Raw genomic sequence first — 12349 nt, forward strand, 5'->3', positions numbered from 1 at the left:
TCACCCTCCTGGCCTCGAGGAAGATATCCTAGTGGAGTATTCTTTCATAAAGGTTCTTTATCTTCTGCCTAACACCACCCCTCTCCTTCAGCCCATGGATCAGCAAGTGATATCGAACTTCAAGAAGCTGTATACGAACCATCTTTTCAAGAGATGTTTCGACATTACCGATACCACAAACCTCACCTTGCGTGAATTTTGGAAGGAGCATTTCAATATCGTAATATGCATCCGACTCATCGATCAAGCTTGCCAGGAGGTTTTGAGGCGAACCTTGAATTCTTTGTGGAGGAAACTCTGGCCTGATGCCGTATCCGCCCGAGACTTCGAGGGATTTGACATGGGCGAAGCTGGTGCAGATTCCGAAACAGTTGACGATCCTGAAACTGTTTCGCAACCAGATCTTGACGAGATCGTTGCACTCGGCAAGTTCATGGGGCTGGTTGTAGACGAGGACGATATCAATGACCTTCTTGAAGAGCACCAAGAGGAGCTTACGACGGATAACCTGAAGGAGTTGGAGGCCATGCAACAAAATGTCGTTCAAGAAGAGTTCTCTAGCAGCGGCGAGGAGGAGGAGGACAACCCTATGACAATGGCAGAAATTAAGGATGCTCTAGCTGCTTTTCATAATGTACAATCATTTGTAGGAAAGAGACACCCCGAAAAGGCTTACACAGGTCGTATGCTTGTGCAGTTCAATGACATTTGCCCGAGTCGTTTCAGGAGCATTGTGAAAAGCAGGCAGAGGCAATCTTCCTTGGATAGTTATTTTTTAAAGAGGCCTTTGGTAGGAGTAAGCAAACAGGAAGAGCCAAGAGATACTAAGAAAATACAGAAAGTTGAAAGTGGTGAAGAAGTTGAAATTTTGCAAAAAAAAAAAAAAAAATAAATAAAGTGTAAAAAAAAAAAACTGTAAAAAAAAAAAAAAAAAAAAAGATGAATTAAGTTTTTTGTAATGTTAAGTGTTAAGGTTTTGTGCCATTTGTTAATGTGTTTTGTAAAGTTTAGTCTTAATGTTTCCTGACATTTTTTAATTTGTTTCGTAAAGTTAAGTGTACACACGTACAGGTTTTCTGCCGTTTGTCCTCCTCCTTCTCTGTCACCACTTTCGGAGATATCCTCACTCGAAAGGTAAGGTTCCACATTTTACTACATACGTACGTATGTACGTACAGTATTTCTTGTATACCTTGTACACTAATACACTTTATTTACAGGTACTATGTAGTACATATTAGTAGTACGTACGTATTAAGTTAGGTTTTGAATGGTCCCAATTGTTGTATTATTTCATTGTTTATTGGTCAATTTAGCTTTATTATAAAATTTACTGGGGTGTTTTTGTAGGGCTTGGAACGAATTAGGCAATTTACATGTAAAATGCAGTTCAAGATTACGAAAAGCTCAGGTTACGAAGGCCGCCTTGGAACGGATTAATTTCATGTCCTGAGGTACCACTGTATATGCATATGTTCACTGTACTTTGGATTCATAGGGGCGTCTGTTGCATTAATTCACCTTATTTTTCACTTCAGGAGTGATGTTACTGCCACTTAGGAGTATGGCCCAGGCTGTCAATGGACCGACTATGTAAGTATTGATTTTTGATGAATACTTTAAATTTTAAGTCAAATTTAATATTAGTAAGTAAAAATACTCTATGATATACAGTGGGGCATCGCTTATTCACGGATCAGTATTCACGGATCCAGTTAATCACGGGTTTTTTCTTGGACCGTTTCTCATGTTACATCACTGGTATGAATCGCTGCATCACGGGTTTGTTGTGTTGCGTATGCGATGTTTTTCGGTAGGCTAACCCTCGGCCGTGGTCCGATAACTACCAACATTCATTTAAAGACTCATATAATGATATTAACTGACAATAAAGGTAATAAAACCATTCTCACCTAATATATTATTGTCCTATCTTCGAAATAAATAGCCTATTCAAGGTTTATGTACGACGTTCATTGGTAGGCTAAGCGTAGTTGCAGTGCGATAACCACCAACGTACACAAACATTCACATTATGATATTAACTGACAATAAAGGTAATAAAACCATTCTTACCATATATATTATAGTCATATCTTCATAATAAATAGCCTATTCGAAGAATAATTCCACATCATTGCACTCAACTTATCGTCGGAGTGGCCAGCCACAAAATGTAAGCATATACCTTTACGTACGAAAATGGTTTATGTATACGGTTGCGTTCAAAGCGACATTTTTTGTTTTGATAAACTTTTAGAAATTTTAATAGTAGTGGTAGTGTAATTACAGTAGTAATAACATTAAGGCTAAAATTAATTCGAACTTCATTATTATTTTGGCAGTATTCGTATATAACTTCTCTGAACAATGAAGTCATACAAACGCTATTTGTCATAGATTATCGTAAGTATTGCTGTTTGTTATTGGCGACGAAGCGTAAACGAAATACATAAAACCTTATATATTATCGTCATATCTTCATAATAAAAAGGCTATTCGTGGAGTAATTCCATATCAGTGAAATCAATTTTTAAATTTTATCTATGCGTAGGCCAGCCAGCTGACAAAATGGTACGTACGTATATGAAAATCAAATTATGGTAGCATTCACAGCAAGATTATCTTTCGAAATTTTTATAGTACTATTCATGCTACGTAGTAATAATGTTTGGAATACGACTAACATTAATTTCAATACAAAATATCATCGTTATTTTGGTAGTGAATAATAGTTTAGAATTATCATACATACACTGCATTGTTATGGGTTTGTGCCCAGTGATAAAACAACCAAAATAACGTTTTCTCCTTTAAGTCAAACGCGTTTAGGAAAAACATGACATAGAATCGACTTTGCGACTTCGTTCACTTTGATATTTTTAACGATACAATAACTATCATTTGTACTACTAAAACCATCTTCACATAAGTAATTTTTCGTAAGATATGTGTTGTTACAAAAAGCTAGCTTATACATAAAAGGCTTTTATAATTTAAGTCATCTTAGATATACATATGTACCCAAACTCATTGTGGGGAAATTTACTACTGTTTCCTCGGATATTGAAATACTTTAGCATCATTCAAACACTTTAATAATATAATGCATAAATACTAGGCTATCATATTTACATCGTATACAAATACTACATACAGTTATATACACATACTTTTATATACAAAGTTAACAGTTATATACACATACTTTTTATATACAAAATTAATCATATGAGTAGTGATCAGACGACAGCTGTGCACTGGACTACGTACGTACTACTTGGAAGATAAAACAAACAAAAATTTTTGTTGTTGTTAGTCGCCGGGATAGATTAACATTTTTCCAGAGATTAAAGAGCTGAATTTTGTTTGAAGGTATGTCAACCGCGTTAGTAAATAGGTATCATCTTCTAAGGAATTTTTTTTTCTTTTCTTTTTGCGGAAGAATCTTCAAGCCATTTTGCATTCAAAGTAATGAGAAGGAATCATTCTATTCTTCATGAAATCAGTAAAATACTTACACTAATAATAAAAACTAAAACTACGTACTGTATGCAAAACACATACATCATCGTTAGCTTCGTGTGTGTAAACGTTCATTCTAAGAAATTACAGAGTAGTATAACTAACACCTGATTGGTTGGTTGGTAGCCATGGAGATCTGTTATCCAATGACTGCCCTCTGCTTCTGTTCTATTTATAGACATACGCCATGGATGGCACTAGGTTTGAACGTTACCATGTTCGTGATTTTCTGACTGCTGACGGCAAAAATTACTCAATAATTTTCTTTATATAATTATTCCTTCGTGAAAACAATAATATAATATCGCGGTTGACATACCTTCAAAACAAAATTCAGCTTTTTAATCTCTGGAAAAATGTTAATATATCCCGGCGACTAACAACAACAAAATTTTTGTACGTAGTCCAGTGCACAGCTGTCGTCTGATCACTACTCATATGATTAACTTTGTATATAAAAGTATGTGTATATAACTGTATGTAGTATTTGTATACGATGTAAATATGTATAGCCTAGTATTTATGCATTATATTATTAAAGTGTTTGAATGATGCTAAAGTATTTCAATATCCGAGGAAACAGTAGTAAATTTCCCCACAATGAGTTTGGGTGCATATGTATATCTAAGATGACTTAAATTATAAAAGCTTTTATGTATAAGCTAGCTTTTGCAACAACACATACCTTACGAAAAATTACTTATGTGAAGATGGTTTTAGTAGTACAAATGATAGTTATTGTATCGTTAAAAATATCAAAGTGAACGAAGTCGCAAAGTCGATTCTATGTCATGTTTTTAACTTTAACGTATAGTGGTATGAAAAACACCAGTGTGTCGTAGCGATGCGTCATCAATATAGTGGTATGAAAATACCACATGGTGTTGTAGCGATACGTAATCACAAAGTACAAATCCTTTTCCCGGACCATCCTCAGAATTTTACGACTCTTCAACTTCAAGATCGATATGGTAAAATATATTATATAGTCATACTTATTGTTAAAATTCACAAGTTGAACTGCAAAACATTATTATATTTTGATTGTTATGTACATATATTTTTTGTGTTTTACGGAATGTTTGTTTTGAAAATAATACCTATTAGTGAACATATGGTATTAATTGTCCCACTATTTTATTATAGGTGATCTTAATTATCTCACATTCATTTAACAGTATTATATTAATATTTATTTAAATAAACTGTAATTAATAAATAACAATAATGAAAAACATAAAGGGAAAAATGTTTTTGCTGCAGTAGTGGTGTTTGTTTTGATTATGCATCTGACCTCACATTTCCGAAATCTGAAAAATTCCAAAAACCGAAACATCGGAATGTGTGTGTACTGCACATTTTTTTAAACACGCACACAATGTCTACACATTTACTGCAAATTACAGTACGTACGTATTTATTCCATGAGAGAGAGAGAGAGAGAGAGAGAGAGAGAGAGACGGAAGAGAGAGAGAGACGAGAGAGAGAGAGAGAGAGAGAGAATGATTAAGGACTCCAAGGCGTGTTATTTTTACAATTATTTTATTATCTTGGATTTTTTTTAATCTTGAGATTTTCTATTCAATTCTCGAGATTAATAAGAAAATTACCGTAAATTGACTAGCATCAGCACACATCTGAATGACTCGGCCATTAGCAGGCTAAACCACCAACCTTATGAACTTGCATGATACATGAGATACATGACACAAAACCACTGTTTATTTGGTGAAAATTAGGGGGTCGCACGATAAGGGAGATTGCACGTTATTCGAGTATATACGGTATGTGATTTTTTTTAGCCTTTTATGGAACAAAATCTAGCAAGAAATTGCCATTCCCAGTTGGCAACACTGGCCTACTCACGTTTGTTTGTTGTTGTTATGAAATGTGGTGTGCGGCGCGTTCTTTAAATTGTACCCATATAAACGAGTTAATTATGTGGCATCCAAAAGCCCTGATTCTTTTACTCTTATGGGAAAGACGCCTAAAGGTCAGATGAAGGTTTTTACGTGGAATATACTAGTATTAACGTGTTGTGACGAAGGGAAGAGATGTTTCGCTGCGTACTGTTGGTAGCATTATCGTTATTATATTACTGGATTGCACTGCAAAATCGTCGCCATCTTTTATCAACATAGATTGTTGGTGAGTACCCATATGATTTACATATTTTGATAGTTCTCTTACCACTCATCCTCTCTTTCCTTGTAAAAAAAAAAAAAGAGGCCCACCATGCGTATGTAGGCTTCTAGCTGTAATCCCTAGGCTAGTAGGCTACATATGTACAGTAGTACATATACTACATTTATTTTTTAAGGCTAATTTTGTACAATAACTTTAAAACTGTCTTGAATTTAGTTTTAGGTGATAGTTGAAAACATATTTGGTGTTTGAACTAAAGTAGGCAGTTATAAACATTGGAATAGTGGTCTTGGGTCGGTTAACTAATAAAGTAGGCAGTTTTAAGCAATTTTTGAGGGGGGTATCAGGATAACACGGGTATTTACTTATCACGGGGGGGTTCTGGGCCCTATCCCCCGTGAATAACGAGGCCCCACTGTAGTACATATTGCCATCCAGCAATTTTTTTAACATGAAGGTATATAGCTTTGTTAAATGAGATCATAAGATTTAATATTACAGTCAAACCTCAGTTTTTGTACACCTCTCTTTTCGTACGTTTTGGTTTTTGTATACTTTTTTTTCTACAAAATTTTGTCTTTGTTTTCGTATGTTTCCTCAATTTTCGTACACTTGGAAATGCTCCATCATTTTTCGTGACCCATTCTGCTTTTGTGTTAATTGTTTTTGTGCTTTTTTTTTATTTGAGTGCAACTGCTAAATAAGCCCTCTTAGGGCCAAAGAAAGTTCCAAGTGCTAGCCCTTCAGTAAAAAAAGGAGAGAAACACTAGAGAATTTAAGAAGAACTCGTAGCAAAGTGTTGGAGGAAGTTGCTTGCTGATCTCAGTGAGAAAATGCCTGCAACAACTGCTGTTTGTGAATTTAAGGCCAGCAGAGGCTGGTTTGAAAAATTTAGAAAGCGAATGGGCATTCATATTGTGTCTACTCCAGGGATTAAGGACATGTTTGCAAAGTGGAATTATGTAAAAAATTTTGTGTGAATTATCATCCCAACAAAGAAGTTGTAATCCATGTATCCAACATTTTTAATGACAATGCTGCGTTTAATTTTAGACATTTTAAAGAAATGCCAGAAACAAATGTCTCTGGACAGTTTTGTTGTGCGACAGGGGCCCAATAACTCTCAAGCTGGTCCTAGTACCAATAAAAAATGAGAAGGGGAAATAACTTCAGATAATGCTTGTAAAAACAAAGAGAAGTAACCCCAGACAGGTCCTTGATACTTGAAGTCCTCCTGGAGTGAGATTGCCTTTCCAAACACTAAACCTCTCCCTCTCCTCCCTCTCACCTCCTCTCCTTCTTTCATACTAACAAGTGTTTTCCATAACGGTAAGAGGGATGTAAAATGTTCATTTATTTATTTTATTAGTCTTTTATATTTGTTTCTCATTGTTTCCTGTATGTAAAACTGTGTTTATTCCTTATAAATTGTATTTTTTAAAATATTTTTGTACGTCTGGAATGCATTACGTAATTGTATTTAGATTATTCCTTGTGGAAATTATTGTTTTGGTTTTTGCACGTTTTGGATTTTGTGGGAGGTTCTGGAAGGAATTATGTACAAAAACTGAGGTTCCACTATTTTTTTAAAGTGACAATTTAATTATTTGCATGATTCAGTCTTTCAGCAAAGTGATTAGAATGATCTGGGATCATACAAAATTAGAAGGTTCTTGTTTTCAATTTGTAATACATGTAAGCTATATGTAATCACTGGGTAAGTCACTTATACAAAAGTGACATTTTTATAATAAAATATAAGTTTCATACATTCAACTTCCCTGTCAGATATATACTTAGCTATAGACTCCGTCGTCCCCGACAGAAATTCAAATTTCGCGGCACTCACTACAGGTAGGTCAGGTGATCTACCGCCCTGCCCTTGGTGGCAGAACTAGGAACCATTCCCGTTTTCTATCAGATTTTCTCTGTTGCCGGTGGTGTCAACATTGTTGTTACTACCTCCTGACTGGAATTCTTTTTTCAACGCAATTGATCTTCTTTCAACGCAATTGATCTTCTTTCGGTCGACTTTTGGTGACGTACTTGGATTGTTGTTTTGGCATTCGCTATCGTGGACTTGTTTTTGGACTTGCTTTTGGATTTTTCTTAAAAATGTCTGACTCGAGTGTTGGTGTGAGAGTGTGTGTGAATGAAGGCTGCAAGGTGAGGATGCCGAAGGCTTCGGTAGATCCTCACACTGTATGCCGACGTTGTAGAGTTGTTGAATGTTCTTTGGCTAACACCTGTAATGAATGTGAAAGGTTGAGTGCTGAAGAATGGAAGACTCTAACTTCTTACTTGAAGAAGTTAGAGAGAGACAGAGTGAGGAAAGCGGCTTCTAAAAGCCTAAGTAGATCTAGATCTAATGAACTTTTATCTAGTTCTGTAGCTGCTTCTCCTCATAATATGAATTATTCTCCCTCTGTATCAGGCCGAGCACAGTTTGCAAATCCGACAGATTCTGCATCGGAAATTGCAGACCTGAAAGCTTCCCTTCAAAGGATGCAAGAAAAAATGGCGGCTTTAGAAGGTAAGCAAAGTGATGGTGATATTTCTAGTGATGTAAGTGTCCCCAGTGTAGTGGAGGGGGCGTCTGGTCGGCTCTGCGACACTCCCAGGCCTAGACCTCTTCCAAGCTCCCTGGCCCAGAGGAGAAGGAAAGTCGAAAGCCTTACTGAGGTTGTGGAGATTCCCCACCGATCAGGCGTCCCTTCGGCAGGCTCTGTATCGCCTCAGACTGCCAGGGACCGCTATGGAAAAAGCGTCCTGCGTGAGTGCTTCTCTTCTTCAGGATCTCCCTCACCGAAACGCGGGTGGAAGGACACGAATCTTTCTCGCCCATTGAAGAGGAACTGGAAAGAGCCTGCTTTAGATTCTAGCCCCGAGCGCTTTTCAGAAGAAGCGCCGCCTTCGGTTATCAAGAGAGCTAGAAAAGAGTCGACTCCCTTTGCTGCAAGGGAACCTCAAGCGCCTTCCAGATCTCCCTCTCCTCCTTATGAAGAGTAAAGAGAGCCTTCGACCAAGAAGATCCGGTTAAATCTACAGGAGCAGCTAGCTTCTTTGGTGGGAGCCCTATCCAAAGAGCCTCCTCGTAGAAAGGACAATAAGCTGCCTATCAAAAGGTCTAGACACCGATCTCCTGCCAGGCGCAACGAACTCTCCAGGGAAGATGTCGCACAGGCGGCCATCTCTGTTGGGAACGAAGCACTGGACAGGCGAGAGGAAGAAGAGGAAGAAGCGCCAGCCAGGCGCCAGGCAACACCTGAAAGGGATTCGCTGTACAAGAGAGAAGTTTTCGCAGGGCGTGAAGAGCCAACCAAGCGCAAGGCGCCAGATTTCAACCAGGATCCTTCCAGGCGCCAGACGGCAACCAGGCGCGAGGCGCCAGCCAGGAACGAGGCGCGAGGCACCAGCCAGGCGCGAAGAGCCTGATAGGCGCCAGGCACCAATTAGACAAGAATCGCCAGTGATTAGACATAGGGAGGCGATGTCACTTAGTCCCTCGCCTATGAGAAGTCCTTCGCCTTCGGAAAGAGTGAAGTCGAAGGAAGATACTTGCGATAAAAGAGATCATTCTCCTTCTGACCCTCTCGAGCTAGAGGAAGAGTCAGAAGATGAGGCTCCAAGTAAAGAAGGACTATCGAATTATAAAGTTCTAACGGCACTCCTTCTTGAAGAATATGGAGATTCTCTGACCCCAGCTGCTCCTCCTTCTCCGCGCTCTCTCTTTTCGAGTGCTAAAGCTCTGAAGTCGTCGTCCTTCCTTAAAATGAGACCGGCCATATCAATGAAGAGGGCCCTCCAGTCTCTCGGTTCCTGGATACAATCGAAGAAGGAACTGGGGAGGACGGTGTTTTGTATGCCTCCGGCCAAACTGACGGCCAGAAGAGGCATATGGTACGAGACTGGAGAGAACATGGGACTGTCTCTTCCTGCTTCGGCGAAATCTGACTTCTCGAGTCTAGTAGACTCATCGAGGAGGCATGCCTTAAACTCGGCTCGAGCGACATGGGGACTTTCTGAATTGGATCACCTCCTCAAGGGGCTTTTCCACGTCTTGGAAGTGTTCAATTTCCTGGATTGGTTCCTTGGGGTTTTGGCCAAAAAGACCCATGAAGCAGAAGGCCTAAACCCAGAAGTTTTGCTGAGCATCCTGGCATGCATAGATAAAGCGGTCCAGGATGGTTCGGGAGAAGTCACACCTCTCTTTGGAGCGGGGATTTTAAATAAGAGAGCGGTTTTCAGTTCATTCTTGACTAAAGCCGTCTCTCCCTTGCAGAGAGCCACTTTACTTTTTGCTCCATTATCAGAGCATTTGTTCCCTTCTCAGTTAGTGAAGGATATTTCTCATTCTCTAACTGAGAAGGCGACTCAGGATCTGCACATGCAATCGTCGAAGAAGAATTAGACCTGTGGTCATTGAAGACAAGAAAGGGGCTCGTACATCACAACAGCCCTTTCGAGGAGGCCCTCCTTCTAGAGCAACCTCCAAAAGGAAAGCTACGGAAAAACGAGGAAGAGCTTCCTTCCGACCCTTTAAAAAGGGTAAATGAGATCGAGATCCTCCAAACACCAGTAGGTGCCAGGCTACAGGAATTTGCGGAAGCCTGGGCATGGATAGGAGCCGAGACCTGGTCGCTGTCAGTCATCAAGAAGGGATATTACATCCCCTTCAAGGACAGCCCTCCCCTGATGTCAACAGCGAGGGAACTGTCCGCCAGATACAAGGACCCTGTACTGAGGGATACTTTTCGACAAATGGTGGAACAAAGGTGGGACAAGAGGGCAATCGAACTAGTATTGGATCACAACTCCCCGGGGTTTTACAATCGCCTTTTTCTAATTGTGAAGGCTACGGGGGGATGGAGACCAGTCCTAGATGTAAGTGCACTGAACAGATATGTGGAGAAGGGAGAAGTTCAGTATGGAAACATCTGCATCAGTCCTTTCAGCCCTACGCCAAGGAGACTGGATGGTATCTCTCGATCTTCAGGATGCCTATTTCCATGTCCCGATTCATCATTCGTCAAAGAAGTACCTTCGTTTCATGATGGAGGGAAGGATCTATCAGTTCAGGGCCTTGTGTTTCGGCCTGTCCACAGCCCTTCAGGTTTTCACAAGCCTGATGATGAATGTGGCAAGATATCTGCACCTAAAGGGAATAAAATAAACATCTCCCTCTACCTAGACGACTGGCTCATCAAAGCCAGATCGCAGAGACAGTGTTTGGAGGACCTTACAACGACACTAGACCTTATAAGGTCACTAGGATTAATCGTAAACTTCGAGAAATCTCAGATGATCCCCAACCAGAACATGGTTTATCTGGGGATTCGGATGGATTCTCGGGGTTTTCGAGTTTTTCCTTCTCAAGAGAGAATCACAAAAGGTTGCGGAAAAGTCTCTAGCTTCTTAGGGAAGGAGCGCAGTTCAGCGAGGGAATGGTTGAGCCTTCTGAGGACCCTTTCCTCGCTGGAACAGTTCTTTCCTCTAGGAAGACTTCATACCCGTCCCCTACAATTCTTCCTAAAAAGGGTTTGGAACTGGAAGACAGGACAGCTCACCGACACATTTCCGATTCCTCTAGAGGTGAAAGATCACTTAAAGTGGTGGTTGCCCCCTCTAGAGGAAAACAGAGGTGTGTCCCTGGAAATTCGGAACCCAAACCATGTATTGTATTCCGACGCGTCGGAGACGGGGTGAGGTGCAACCTTGGGAACAAGAGAAGTGTCAGGCACCTGGTCAGAAGAGCAGGTATCATGGCACATCAACTGCAAGGAACTCTTAGCCATACATCTTGCTCTAAAGGGCTTCGAGCCGATAGTCAGAGACGGGGTAGTTCAGATAAACTCAGACAACACCACCGCTCTGGCTTACATACGGAAACAAGGCGGGACTCACTCGTTCTTTCTCTACGAGTTAACGAAAGACCTTCTAGTATGGGCACATCAAAGGAACATCATTCTACTGACAAGATTTGTCCAAGGAGAGAGGAACGTGAGAGCGGACAGGCTGAGCAGGAGGTTCCAGGTCCTTCCCACAGAATGGACCCTCCACTCATAAGTGTGTCAGAGCCTCTGGTCACTTTGGGGGAGACCTCAAATAGACCTGTTCGCCACGTTCCTCTCCAAAAGGATAAGCACCTTTTGCTCATTGATAGAGGACCCCAGAGCATTTGCAGTAGACGCCCTTCTCTTAGATTGGTCGGGACTAGATGTGTACGCCTTTCCCTCATTCAAGATCCTGGGGGAAGTGCTCAGAAAGTTCGTGGCCTCAAAGGGGACAAGAATGACTCTGATAGCCCCATTTTGGCCAGCTCAAGATTGGTTCACAGAGGTAATGGAGTGGACGGTGGACTTCCCCAGATCTCTTCCAAACAGGACAGATCTGCTCAAACAACCCCACTTCGAGAGGTATCATCAAAACCTCCCCGCTCTTGTTCTGACTGCTTTTCGACTATCGAAAGACTCGTCAGAGCGAGGGGCTTTTCTCGCAAGGCTGCAAGCGCAATCGCTAGAGGCCTCAGATCGTCTACAATGCGAGTATATCAATCGAAGTGGGAGGTGTTCAGAAGTTGGTGTAGGTCGAAGAAGCTGTCCTCCTCCAATACCTCTGTGACCGAAATTGCCGATTTCCTTCTTTTCCTGGAAGAGAAATCTCATCTTTCTGTGTCAAC

The 12349-nt window shown here is 40.4% G+C and overlaps 1 protein-coding gene across 3 annotated transcripts in view; it reads left to right on the top strand.

Moving 5' to 3' along the window:
- The window catches only part of LOC135216121 (uncharacterized), a 212560-nt gene that overhangs the window by 28583 nt on the left and 171628 nt on the right, over positions 1-12349 (top strand). For all 3 annotated transcript variants that reach the window (XM_064251170.1, XM_064251172.1, XM_064251171.1), the window contains exon 2: positions 1539-1593. In XM_064251170.1, the coding sequence (XP_064107240.1) occupies positions 1581-1593 (13 nt within the window). In that variant the 5' untranslated portion in view covers positions 1539-1580. The remainder of the gene's footprint in view (positions 1-1538; positions 1594-12349) is intronic.

This window comes from Macrobrachium nipponense, chromosome 6, assembly GCF_015104395.2.
Source record: "Macrobrachium nipponense isolate FS-2020 chromosome 6, ASM1510439v2, whole genome shotgun sequence".
Taxonomy (NCBI): domain Eukaryota; kingdom Metazoa; phylum Arthropoda; class Malacostraca; order Decapoda; family Palaemonidae; genus Macrobrachium; species Macrobrachium nipponense.